Source organism: Macaca fascicularis, chromosome X (assembly GCF_037993035.2).
Source record: "Macaca fascicularis isolate 582-1 chromosome X, T2T-MFA8v1.1".
NCBI classification, from domain to species: Eukaryota; Metazoa; Chordata; class Mammalia; order Primates; family Cercopithecidae; genus Macaca; species Macaca fascicularis.
The window spans coordinates 32,686,182-32,701,301 of NC_088395.1; the positions used below are offsets into that span (position 1 = coordinate 32,686,182).

At 33.7% G+C, this 15,120-nt stretch overlaps 1 protein-coding gene across 13 annotated transcripts in view; it reads right to left on the minus strand.

The window, feature by feature from the left end:
- The window catches only part of DMD (dystrophin), a 2,153,717-nt gene that overhangs the window by 1,529,951 nt on the left and 608,646 nt on the right, over positions 1-15,120 (minus strand). For all 13 annotated transcript variants that reach the window (XM_015443662.3, XM_065538825.1, XM_065538826.1 and 10 more), the window contains one exon: positions 2,635-2,754. In XM_015443662.3, the coding sequence (XP_015299148.3) occupies positions 2,635-2,754 (120 nt within the window). The remainder of the gene's footprint in view (positions 1-2,634; positions 2,755-15,120) is intronic.

The following is a 15,120-nucleotide window of genomic DNA, read 5'->3' on the forward strand; positions in this document are numbered from 1 at the left end:
ACACTAATAAGTTTTGGGGAGTAAGTTATGGATAGCCAGACCCTGCTCTAATAAAAAGCCTGCTAAAATCCTTCTCTAATTCCTGATGATTGTTTTTCTTTTAGGGGATCCGTATACCTGTTTCTCTTTCCTATAATTTTTCTAATTACTTCTACCAGAATCCCTCTCAGTCCAGTATGAAACATATTATAGTCCATAATCCCTGAAGTTACCCTAGAATTATCACATACCCAGGGTATTTGTTTTAAATTTATGTTTTTTTATGTTTTTATACTTTATCGATCTTTTAATACTTTATGATTTCTCCTTACTCCTCCTTCTCTACCATCTTCTCTTCCTCCTCTTCTTGCTTTTAAAAATTAAACTAGGTAAGACAAGATCATATGACTTGCAAAGAACCTAAGAAAGAATCATCTCTGTTTCAAAGTCAAATGAAAGCAGAGCATTCCAGGACAATTCCAGCCAATGGTTAAATAAGGTATAGAATTCAAGCATGGATTCCTTTGGGACTGAGGGAACTGATAGGATGGAGAAAGAAAGAAAAGTTACAGCAAGGGCTTTCTCTCCACTTGATTCCTATTAATGCTGCCCTTTTAAACACTAGTCTAGATTATCTTAAAGTCATATGACACTAAAGCCCTATTTAGAGGCAAAATGAGAACATCAAAAGAAGAAAAGAGATGGAAGAGAAAAGAGGAGGCTGGAAGGCAGTAGCCATTAAAGAGGTATGCAATCACGGAGAAATGCAGATAGAGTTTATGCAAATTAGGGATAATCAATACATGTACTGATATTTAGTAGCTGCCTTTGGGCCAAAGAAATAAAGGCAGAAAATAAGGTGAAAATGAAAGCAAGTAAGAAAACGAATACAGAAGAGTTTAGGGGCACCACACAACCATCTGTGAGTTCTGTGGACTGTTTTTCAAGATGTCTTAACCACACAAGCATCACCTTGGATGAATTATATTGAAAAGCTATTTGCACTGGGTCAGCTAATGATGAAATGGGTGCTTTGAATTGTTATTTTAAATGGAAATACTCTATGCCTTAGAACAATGTCTGCGTTTAAGTATTTTTTTAACCAGTAACCTCCCTTCAACCCCTGCTTCCCAGCCTTATTTAATATTAATTGAAAATTTCTGGTAAATACTGAGTATTAGATTTTTACCCATCTGCAATTAGTTACTATTGTATCAGAATTATGGAATTCTTTAAAGCATAGCACTTTAGCTTATTATGAGTGTGTGGGTATATATATAATATAAAGGATCATATATTTGATAATATATATAAAATCTAGGGACATAAGTTTTTTAGATCCCTGAAACTTCATTGAAACACAAGCAATTAACATGAATCACCAGTATATATGAAATGCTCTGTTCTAGCCATGTCCAACCTATTTGGTCAAAAGATTTTCCCTTTGTCATTTAATGATGGAGAATGAGATAACATTGTTGGAGATTAGCAGTCTAAAGTAGTAACCTGAGGAAATGACATTTCACTGGAATAAAAAAAAAAAAACACACTTCACACAAAAAGAGAAGAAAGCAGAGATAAGGCTTTAAAAAAGCGTGTTATAGATTAGGTAGGAGAAACTATGTTTAGTACTACTTTGGGCTAATAAAGCCATTTAAACCCACATTGGTTGGATTCTTGGACATATCACTTTTACTTTTGTCACAAAGGAAAGGCAAGCATTTGGTGGTCAGAATGAGTGTGTCAAATATAATCTATAGTTATATATGTGTATGTGTAATTACTCTAAACAATAAATTAATGTGTTTTCCCTTAATATTGATGTTCTGGTATATGTGTACAAACCCCATTGAAACTTTTTTACAGTAAAGGTTTATTTTTCTACAATAAGTATCACACACACACACATATATATATATATATATATACACACACACACACACTCACAATTGTATAATTATTCAAAATAATAAATTGCTATATTTTCCCTAATGCTGATGTTTTGGTATATGTACATATATCTATCAATTTTTTTTTAACAGTACAACTTTATTGTTCTCCATTTGGAAAAAAATACAAAAATGTGAAAATATCTACATCATCTTTTGTTAAAATGTACTGGATGTGTTTCTAAAAGCATAACTACTACAACTCAGGTAGGAAGAGGGCTTAAAAGGCTAAATATCTACACTTCAATCAGAATCCCATGACTTAAACATTCTGCTATACTCTCATAAAGACTACAACTGAAGGCTTCCCGGAATAAATATAGTGAAAGCATTCAATGTTTCATTATTTAATTAAATGTAATTTTTCTTGTTTTTTATCTTTGTCCTTTTAGGCTGTAGGCTTGAAGAGGACATAAATATTAAACAGCATGCCTCAGACTAGTTATCTAATATATGTGATTCAATATAATTTAAAAAATGGATATCCATTTATGTTTCCCCAGTCCAGGAAACTCATGTAAGCAAATAGTGTACAATGAATGAAATGGTAATTTCCACAAATAGAAAATAATTTGAATTATTTTTAACAAACATATTGTATTCTAAGTATTTTAATATATAAATTGCATTCTAAATTTTTAAAATACTTTTCAAGGTATACTTCTTTTAAACAACATATTTAGTTAGCTAAACAAAATAATCTGACCTTAAGTTGCTCTTCCAAAGCAGCAGTTGCGTGATCTCCACTAGATTCATCAACTACCACCACCATGTGAGTGAGAGAATTGACCCTGACTTGTTCTTGTTCTAGATCTTCTTGAAGCACCTGAAAGATAAAATGTTTTTAAAAGAAATTAAAATAATAGTCTTACATGTATGTTGAAATCATTTGCTCTCAAATGGTGAAATTTATTTCTGCTACATCTCAGGTAATCCTATTTTTTATTAAACTAGAAACATTCCAAGTAAATTTTCTGCTACGATGCTCAGCAAAATTTATGTGTTTCTATTGTCAATTTAACTGGAAAGTATATAAAGAAGACTAATGTTAAGAAAGGTACTGTAGGATGTTCTGCTTCTCGTCCCACTCCCTTTCTCCTTTTCAAGACTTTTCTCCTGAAACTATCAGCACTTCTGGCATTTTCAGGCTCTTCTTCTCTACTGAAGTTCTCCATTACCATAAAAATAAAACAAACTCTTGATCAAACAAACCTGTCCTGCTGCTATCCTCCTATGTGTTCCTCTTTATTGAAAAGAAAAAAAAAGTTTCCTACAGTTACTGTCTCCATATATTTATCTTACTATTCACTTTGCCCACTATCCCACTGAAATACCTTTTGTAAAGGACACTATCAACTTTCATGTCCTAAATTCAATAACCATTTGTTATAGCATCTTACTTGACATGTTGATTACTAACCTAATTGACCACTCCCACATTCTTGACACCCTCTCTTGATCACCCTCCTAACCATGTGCTACTTTTTTTTCTATATTTTGGAGACGGAGTCTCACTCTGTCACCCAGGGTGGAGTGCAAATGGCGCGAACTCGGCTCACTGCAACCTCCACCTACGAGGTTCAAGGGATTCTCCTGCCTCAGCCTCCTGAGTAGTTGAGATTACAGGTGCACACCACCACACCCAGCTAAATTTTTGTATTTTCAGTAGAGACGGGATTTCTCCACGTTGGCCAGGCTGCTCTCAAACTCCTGACCTCTGGTGATTCACCCACCTCAATCTCCCAAAGTGCTGGGATTACAGATGTGAGCCACTGCACCTGGCCTATGTGCTATTTTTTAGCTCCTTTACTGGTTCTTTCTCTTCTGCTCCAACTACAAATCAGATGTCACTCCTATTTATAAAAACCAATAGACTCCTATCATACTAAGAAAGAAAATTTAACTTCTTTACCTGAAATTCCTATATGATCTAGCACCTGCCTACCTCACCAATCTGACTGTATACAATTCTTGCCCTCACACTGTTTCAGAACAACTTGCTTTCTCTCTCTTCCAAAAATGTGTCAAGCTGTTCCCTCTACCGGGATTGCTTTTCCTCCAGATCTTTAAATAATCTCTTTATCATTCAGGACTCAATGTAAGTATTACCTACCCAGAGCAGCTTTTCATGAGCAAGCTATCCAACGTTCCTCCCTAGTAATTTGCTATTTCTGTCATTTTTTAAATCATAGCATTGTCACTACTCATAATGTCTTCTGTATCAGTTAGTCCTTTTGTCTCTACTTAACCATCATATGCAATCCACCAGAACAGAGATGCCCTCTGTCCTTCTTACTATGTATTACAAGCAAATAAAGATCAATGAACATTTGTCAGATAAATGGTACCATGTGCGGGTTTGGGGAAAATGTGCACAGATGAGTCTGTTCCTTCCTGATTGCACAAAGATTACAATATAGTAGGAAGAATTAGTGATTTTTAGTGTAATCACAATTACACTAATCTCAACAGAAAATAACCACTTGGTCTCAACTGAACCCTGGGGTAAAACCAGCCTAATTCACATCTTGGCTTTCTAACTTAACAAATGTGGCTCTGAAAAAATCATTTCCCCCTATTAAGTGAGGCTGTCACAAAATAGTATTTCCAATCTTTTTAGAAACATGATGTACAATTATTTTGTAATGATGAACAGGGGTAAACACAGGAATAAATTAGGGGTAAACAAAGGAGGCTGCTCTAGAACCAAGATATCTTGCCTGGGTGCTCCAGATCCCTTAAGACTTTACCCTGTTACACTAATTATTATTATTGGGATTTCTCTGAATAGCTATTTGAGACTTCTAGCCAACTAGTTTGCTTCTTAGAACATTTTGTTATATAACACAAGAGTGGAGAAACAAGTTTGGGACATTTCCTGTTACTTTCTGGCAAACATGCTGTCCCTACTTGCAAAACAACAGTGCTTAGCACCTATCAGTCTAGCTCTTAGGTATTCAAACTCTATGGCAGGTGGAAGGGAACTTATTAGGATGGCTGAATCATAATCTCAAGTGCATGAGCATTTTTATCCTAGGCTTCATATTTTCCAAGCCTCAACATTTTAGAACACTATAAAATCACTTCTTTTTACTTCGTCTCTCTAGATTTTCATGCTACATTTTCAAGTGAAGCAATTTAGAATAAAATGACTATGCATCTATTTTGTGTGTGGAATCTATACTGCCTATCACGCCTTTGACATTCCAGAGCTTATAATGGTTAATAAAACTCTTTCTGCCATGAGGCCAAAAATGGAAACATTAAAATTCAGAGTTGTCCTTGACAGTCATGTTGAATCTGTGTTTTCTGAGTTACATAAGACAGGACTGGGAACATTTTAAATGTGTCAGCCAGGAATGTTTCAAATAATAATTAAAATGATAATTTGGTGGCCAATGTATCATAAGTTGGTTTTCTGAATTTAGCAAATTCTTTTCTGTCCTTCATTATGAGTATATATAATTACATATATTACAAAATTACAAGTAAATAATGCCATAGTTTTCATTTTTACATGTAAATTGCTTTTTCACAATTTTAATATATTTTAGTTAAGAAATGTAAGAAAAACACTGTTTGATCCATGGAATGAATCCAACTCATACTGAGTCTTTTAAAGCATATGTGATCAAATGTACTATTTTCTCCACTACTTAGTTGTTCTGATTTTGTTTCATTTTCCTATTTGTTTTATAATCGAAATGGCATTCTTGCCATATTGATCAAGGGTTTATATTTTATGCTTGGCAGAACTGCTAACACAAAGTACCACTAAAGCGAATTGTGAGATGATAGCATTAAAACCAAACACAAGAACCGTCTCGACTTATGGCGAGTAGAAGGAAATAAAGGAGCAGGAAAAGGCTCTCTACAGTGACTAAGAATGTTGAAGAATCCAGAGTACTGGAGTAGATTTGCATAAGCTGCATTTGATTTAATGTTATTTCCAGTATCTCTTCTCTATGACTTTTTAAAATTATATCTCTTCTTTCTCAGCTAATCAGGAATTAAACTAAAAAAGATTAAACTGACTTTTCTGAACACACTAAATAGCTGTAAGACAAAAGCTATGGTAAAACTGTAAGCGTATCTCTTATTTTCTCAGACTTCAAATGCAAAATAAATATTAGTGAATATCACACCATTAGCTAATCTCCTTAATATCAGCAAAATACAGATTATAAACTATCCAACGTCCAGGGTTTTTTTTGTTTTGTTTTGTTTTGTTTTGTTTTAACACTGATTCTTACAAGTAGCAGAAATGCCAAACATACAAAGCTGGAGTTAAAAAGTTCAATTGTTCTGCCAATGTAGGAATCCATGAATAAAGGCCTTGATCACTGGGGTAAAGAATGCCTCCCTGCTTCTCTAGTTGGAAAGACATGGATTCTCAAGAGCATTTAAAAAAAATAATACGCTACAGTGTTATGAGGCTATATTTAATTAAAATTTTAAATATTGACTTCTTACGGATTTGAGTTTTTCATAGATGAATTTATACAATGGAGATTTATACTTGATTTGCTAATTAAGCCTGAAATATGAGCCAAATTATTTCCAAATATAGATGTATCACCAGAGAAGTACACAAAAACATTTGTCTATCAGAAAATACCTTCAAATTAAAATATTGTAATATAATATTGTTAAAATATGTTTTTCTTTATTAAAAGCTTCCAGATTGCACACACACATGTATACATACATACTAGGTATTTTATTACGCATTTATTTTCATTATTTTATTAAAGGAATGCTTTTGTAACACCAGAATTCCAAAATCTATCATGTTCCTAATTAAATTTCGTTACCATTATTAGATAGATACAAATGTTACTGATGTTTGTTCTCGAATGTCAAATAATGTATTTTTCTCTTTATGACAAGAGAAAAGGCCAACAGTGAGATTTAACATTAAGAATGCTGAGATTTGATAAACAGTTTTTGTTACACCTCTGTGAAAAATAGTATTTCTTGTAAATAAGTCTCTAGTTAAAGGGTTTAACAAAATTTGTTACTCCCTCAGTACATGTTCCCGATTTTATTATTTAAACATGACTTTTCTTGTACTTCTTTTAAATGCCATCAGTGATACCAAATTCTTCTGGCTCTTGTCCATGTCAAAGTTGGTTTTCAAAGTGGCTTAGAATAACCACTGGAGAGCCACTTCAGTGTTTACTCTAGACCTATGCTATTTTACCCTTTCTTAGCACACATGTAAAATAATACTTAGGAAATCAAGACATGGAATTATGTAAGGCTAGGGAAATTTTTGGTCTGATGTTTAAAGGTGAAGAGCAATAATGAATAGAAAGGTAGCATAACAGAAAACAAAAACAAGGTTGGGTCTCCTGTAAATTCGATGTGAGAAGCTTTTGTTTTACTTATTTCTTTTGGCCATAGCATAGACTCAGCTACCAGAAACAGGAAAGAACAGCTGTTACCTATATGTAGAGTTTTTTTTTTTTTTTTTTTTAAACTACTCCTCCTACTTCACTGAATAACCAACAGCACATTGCCAGTACTTGCAGGTCCTACACACGCACACACCCCCCCACTAGAAACAACACAGACCACGTGTTCATCATGAATTCGAAGGCCATCTATTGTCTCCAAAAATGACTTTAAAATTAATATATTTAGATGTTTAATTATAAATATTAAGTAGTTGGTAGTTTATCTAAATAAATGCACACATAAGGAAAGACTAATGAGAAAAAAAATTGTAGCAAACATAAAATTTGCAAAGGACATTAAGAATTCAGAAGGTTCTAGGAATAGAGATGAGTCTAACATCTAGGAAAGTAGTATCTTTAAAAAGCTGTCTCATGAACAAAAAAATCCCTAGATACTAATGATCATTATAATGCAAGACATCTGGACAGGAATTGACTTTTTTCCAAATAAAAACTTCAAGTACAAATCAGAAAGTGTTAGGATTTCTTGGGAAATGATGGGGTGGCAGGTAATTTATTTTTTTCACTCTCTTTTCCTCTATGCCCCATTCTTTCTACCACCTCTACACTGGGCTAGGCTCTATATCCCTTGCCAGCCTGAATGAAATGATCTGGAAATGACTTTCAATTTTATTTGCAGTGAAATATTCACTTTGCTAAGCCTGGCTGGTCACAGTATTGTCTAGCTTTCCATGAAGATCTATTTACGGTATGTAACTTTGTTATAAATTTGCTGAATATTTTAAATAATCTTTCCCAACAGGCTCCCCTAGAAAAGCTTTTGATATTCACTTACTTAAATGTGATTGAATATCTTTATTAGTCCTTATATCAGAACACATTGATTTTATCTTTTTGTTAGAAATGAATGTTTATGTTTCTGCCAACTCCTAAGCTACCAAATGGGGGTTCTGAAAGACTGTTTCAATGGAGAGATTTGAAAGACTATAAAAGCACACTAAATGTTTCTCAATAGCCTGAAGGGGACGCAATAAATATGAAAAGAAACTGTTTTAAAAATAAAGTAGACAATTAATGTACCCCTACATATGGAAAAGGACATAGGATGAAATAGATTGACCGAAACTTGCGCATGACTTTGAGGAGACAGTAAAACCGTAGGCAAAAGTGTAGCATCTGAAATCAGATTTTCTATGTGTAATTCCTGGAAGCATCAATAACCAACCACGTGACTTTGGGAAAGTCATCAACCACACCAAGCCTCAGCTTCCTAATTTCAAAATTGAGATAACAAAACTGCCTCTTTCTTTATGTGGTTAAGAAGATTGAATAAGGTCAAATTGTTTCACATTTTGCCTGGAAAACAGTATAAATTCCAAAAATATTAGCATCTAATTCATTGAAAGAATTCATATTTAGCCATATTTATATCAAATATTTTAAACTAAACTGTAATAATCTAAATACTTATCTATTTTACCCTCATCTAATACATTCTGACTATCATCCTTTCTAATAGACATCATAAGTACAGAAAAAAAATGTGATTTTTTAAAAGTCATGAAAAGAATTGCTGAAGTTACAGCGAAGTTTTAAGGTCTGGAGAAACACACAGTTAAGTGTTAAATCCTTAAATAATACTTGAACTTCCAATTCTATTTATACTACATTAACAAAAGTAGGTTCGAACTACCTGATCTGATGGTATCATAGAAAAATTTGCATGGTCAGACATATGTCATGGAGTGAGGACAGTCCCTAATCACCAAATGGTAGCCCTCAACTCTCATGCCTTTCCTACTCTTTCTACAATCCATGCATGCACCCACCTACACATTCTACATATACAGAATTAAAATCAGATCAAAGTAAAAACCAGTAACATTGAATAAATAATTATAAAATGCCTTTACTGAAAATACTTATTGAAAAATAAAAGAACAAGATTATTGGGAGAGAGTTGGGGTAGAAAGTTTCAGGCAGAGCACAGAGGAAATGATATGCATTGTGCTGCTAAACAGAATATAGTTGTGAAATTCAGTTCCAATGATTATCCTCCTGCTCAGACACTACTGCCATGCTTATCATAAGCCTATGTTCCTGTTTCCCTTATAGTCCCTTCTACCTCTATTTTAAAGAAAGAACTACAGGATTAATGGTGATGAATTATCTCATTAAGCATTTTGATTCTGAGTATTTAAGGCATAGCTACCACTACTGCTTACTCTACGTTTGAAGACTCATATGCACTCAGTCTCTGTACCTTCTATCCAGACATCCCCAATCCTGTGAAACCAAGTGCCACAACATCTTCAAATCTCTTTGCCACTTCTCTGCATTTGTTCTAGTCTCTAGGATCTCAGGTGGAGTCAAGCTTCACTGGAATCTCAAAACGGACAGAAATGGTCTCGGTTCAAAGGCAGACAGGTTAAAGTTAAAATCAGAATCTACCAATTACTACTGAAGTTACCTTGAACAACTCCTTAAACTCTTTGAACACATTTATTTGTCTGTAAAATCAAAATCAAGGATTAATATCCTTCCAGGTCAGACATTTATAGAACACTCTATTCTACGACTACAGAATGTACATTATTCTCATCTGCACATGGATCATTATCAAAAATTGAAAATTGTGGCTAGGCCACAAGGTGGTTAACACATTTTTAAAAATCAAAATCATATCAAGCATCTTCTTGAAACACAGTGGAATAAAACTAGAAATGAATATCAAGAAGACTCCTTAAATCTATACAAATACATGGAAATTAAACAACCCGCTCCTGAATGATCTTTGGACAATGAAATCAAGGAAGAAATTAAAACTTTTTGAAACAAATGAAGAGACACACATAACATACCTCAACCTCTGGGATACAACAGAAGCAGTGCTAAGATGGAAATTTACAGCAGTAAATGCCTACACCGAGATAGAAAGATCTAAAATTAGCAACCTAATATTGTATTTCAAGGAACTAGAAAACAAGAACAAACCAAACCCAAAGCTAGCAGAAGATAAGAAATAACAAAGATCTGCTCTGTCACCAAGCTGGAATGCAGTAGCGCGATCTTGGCTGACTGCAACCTCAGCCTCCCGAGTACAAGCGATTCTCCTGCCTTAGCCACCCAAGTAGCTGGGACTACAGGTGCCTGCCACCACGCCCAGTCAATTTTTGTATTTTTAGTAGAGACGGGGTTTCACAATGTTGGCCAGGATGGTCTCAAGCTCTTGACCTTGTGATCCAACCACCTCGGCCTCCTAAAGTGCTGGGATTACAGGCATGAGCCACTGCGTCTGGCCGAAAAAACTATTAAAATTTTTTTTTTTTAAATCATAGAAGATACAGGTTTCATGAGCCTAATGGAATTAACCTAGGAATGCAAGGCAGTGGAAATTTCTGGATAATGTGTAATAAGGCCAGAAAGCAACCTGTCAATGTCCAAAGTTTCCACGACATAAATTGAGTGATCAGAGTAGCTGCCCCCCCCCCAAAAAAGAAATAAAGATCAGAGCAGAACTAAATGAAACCGAGATAATAAACGGAAAAATTAAAAAATTAAAGTCATTTATTTGAAAAGATAAACAAAATTAATAGACTAGTAGCTAGATTAACCAAGGAAAAAATAGAGGAATCAAATAAGCAAAGTCAGAGATGATAAATGTGACATTACAACTGATACCATAGAAATACAAAAGATTATCAGAGACTACTAGGGGCATCTCTAGGTACACAAATTAGAGAATTTGGAGGAAGTGAATACATTCCTGGATACATATCAACTCCCAACATTGAACCACAAGAAGCAAAATTCTTGGACAGACCAATAACAAATAGTGAAACTGAATCAGTAATAAAATATCTCCCCCAAAAATAAAGCCCAGGACCAGACATATTCAGCCAAATTCTACCAGACATGCAAAGAACTGGTACCAATCCTACTGTAACTGTTCCAAAAAATCAAACCGGAGGAAATTCTCCCTAACTCATTCTATGAAGCCAGTATCACCCTAATACCAAAGGTAGGTAAGGACACAACAAAATGGAAACCACAGGCCAATATCCCTGATGAACACAGATGCAAAAATTCTCAACTGAATACTGGCAAACCAAATGCAAAAGCGTATCAAAAAGATAATACATCACAATAAAGTGAGCTTTATTCCAGGTATGTAGGGATGGTTCAACATATGCAGATCAATATATGTGATTCACCACATTAACAGAAATAAAAACAAAAACCACAGGATCATCTCAATAGATGCAGAAAAGGCATTTGATAAAATCCAGCATCTCCCCATGGTAAAAACCCTCAACAACTAGGCATAGAAGGAACAGATCTCAAAATAACAAAAGTCATATATGACAAACCAAGAGCCAACACTGTACTGAACAGGAACATGTTGAGAGCACCTGTCTCCCCCAAGAACTACAACAAGACAAGGATACCCATTTTCACTTCTCCAATTCAACATAGTACTGGAAGCCCTAGCTAGAGCAATCAGGCAGGAGAAAGAAATATAAGGTATCCAAATTGGGAAAAAGAAAGTCAAATGACTTCTCTTCACTGATTATAGGATTTTATATCTAGAAAACCCTAAAGACTCCTCTAAAAGGCCCCTATATTTGATAAATGACTTCAGTACAGTTTCAGGATATGAAATCAATGTACAAAATTGGTGGCATTTCTATACACCAATAATGATCAAGCTGAGAACAAAATCAAGAACTCAATCTCATTTACAACAACTACAAAAAAAACAAGAAACAAAACAAAAAAACCTAGAAATGCCTTTAAGCAAAAAAGTGAAAGATCTCTACAAGGAGAACTACAAAACATCAATGAAATAAATCATAGATGACACAAACAAATGGAAAAACTTTCCCCTTCTCATGGATTGGAAGAATCAATATTGTTAAAATAGCCACACTGCCCAAAGCAATCTACAGATTGAACAAAGTCCTTATAAATTACCAACATAATTTTCCACAGAATTAGAAAAAAATACTAAAATACATAGAGAATCAGAAAAAAGCCCAAATAGTCAAAGCAATGCTAAGCAAGAAGAATAAAGTTGAAGGCATCACATTACCTGACTTCAAATTATACTACAAGGCTACAGTAACCAAAACAGCATGGATACTGGTATAAAAACATATACATATAGATTGATTTGACCAAATTAAGAACCCACATATAAAACCATATACCTATGACAAATGAATATTCAACAAAGTAAAAAAAAGTATATATACACCGTCCTATTCAATAAATTGTGCTGTAAATATTGGATAGTCATAAGCAGAAGAATGAAACTGGGCCATGTATCACCATATACAAAAATTAACTCAAAATGGATTAAAGACTTAAACGTAAGACCTGAAAATATAAAAATCCTAGAAGAAAATCTAGGAAAAACTGTTCTTAACACTGGCCTGCGCAAAGAATTTATGACTAAGTACTCAAAAATAAAAACAAAAATAGACAAATGGAGCTTAATTTTAAAATCATCTGAACATCAAAAGAAATGATCAACAGAATGAACAGACAACTTATAGAATGGAAAACAATTCGGAACTATACATCTAACAAAAAAACTAATATCCAGAATCTACAAATAACAAGAAGAAAAATAGATAAACCCATTAAAAAGTAGGCAAAGGACACTAGCAGATATGTTTTAAAAGAAGATATATAAGCAGCCAACAAACATATGAAAAAACGTACAACACCACTAATCATCAGAGAAATGCAAATTAAAACCACAAGGAGATATCATCTCACACCAGTCAGTACGGCTATTATTTTTTTTTCCAATGTCATTTAAAAAATTTGTGGGTACAGAGTACGGGTATTTGTGGGGTACATGAGATGTTTTGATACAGGCCTGCAACGTGAAATAATTGCATCATAGAGAACTTAGTATCTATCACCTCAAGCATTTGTCCTTTGTCTTACAAGCAATCCAATTATAATCTTTCAGTTATTTTGAAATGTACAAGTTATTATTGACTATAGTTACCCTATGATATGATCAAATAGTATGCCTTTTCATTCTAACTATAATTTTTGTACCCAATAGCCATCCCCACTTCCCTTCCACCACCCTTCCCAGTCTCTGATAACCATCCTTCTACTCTGTTTCTATGACCTCAATTGTTTTTTTTTTTTTTTTTTGGATCCCACAAATAAGTCAGAACATATGATATGGCTGTCTTTCTGTGCCTGGCTTATTTCACTTAACATAATGATCTCTAGTTCCATCCACACTGTTGCAAATGACAGTATCTCATTCTTTTTAAAAGGATAGCTATCATTAAAAAAGTCAAAAAACAACAGGTGTTGGCAAGGATGTGGAGAAAAGAAAATGTTTATACACTCTTGGTGGGAATGTAAGTTAGTACAACCATTATGGAAAACAGTATGGAGATTTCACAAAGAACTCAAAACACAACTATTCGATCCTGCATCCTAGTACTGGGTATATACTCAACAAAAGCAACAAAAAGTGTTACATGAAAAATACACTGCAGTTGTATGTTTATCATAGCACTATTTACAATAACAAAGAAACAACCTAAGTGCCCATCAGTAAATGATTGGATAAAGAAAATGTGACATCCACATGTATATGTGTGTATATATATATATATGCATATATATATACACACACACCACAGAATACTACACAGTGGTAAGAAACTATGAAATCCCATCTTTTAAGCTACATGAATAGGAACTAGAGGCCATTATCCTAAGTGAAGTAACTGGGAAACAGAAACTTAAATGCATTATGTTCTCGCTTATAAGAAGAAACTAAACAAAGGGTACACATGGACATCTAGAGTGGAATAATATAAACTGGAAACTACAAAAGATTAAAGGCTGGTAGTGGGGTGAAGGGTGAAAAATTACCTATTGAGTATAGTGTTCGTTATTCAGGTAATGGATATATTAAAATCCCAGACTCCACCACTACACGATATATCCATGTAATAAACCTGTACATGTAACCCCTCAATCTATTTTAAAACTCTTTCTAAGACATGTTTATTACTAGAGTTAAATGAGATAATACATTAAATTCAGCTTGTACAGTGCTTAGATTTGGTAGGTGGTGAGGAAATGCTTATTTTCTTTCATTTCTGACATAGTCACATTATCCTTCCATCCTTACAGTAAGATTCATGGAAATAGCTCTTTTGAGCATCAGTATTTATTTCTAATAACTTGGTAATCACATTCTATTTTAATTATTAAATATCCTCAGTGTGCCAAAACTGTAGATCATTATGTAAAAATAGTTTAGTGCTTTTTTCGTCTTACTAGATATGACTTAGATTTTTAATTGTTAAAGTATACAGTATCATTACTTCCAATGAATAGAGTACTACCAGATTTACCAGCAGAAATCTACTAGTACTAGAAATCTACTAGAAGTTCTGTTTATAACAGAAATATTAAACATGATAGTACTCCATATTCTTCAGAAAAAGTATCATATTCAACCTTATTTTTTAACATGGGACTGGATTTACGGTCATGCATTTTAAGATACATTCATACATTTGCTGAGGAAAATTATTGCCTTAAAATTCATGTTATCATATGTGTCTTAGCTTTCTTGTAAGGTTTCCCTAAAATGCATTCTAAAATGTTTTTTATAATTAAATAATTTATTTACATTATTAATTTTGTATTACCTATACAAAATAACTGAAATTGATTGTTACAGTACTGGTTCAGAAAAAGAGAGACATTTTACATGAGAC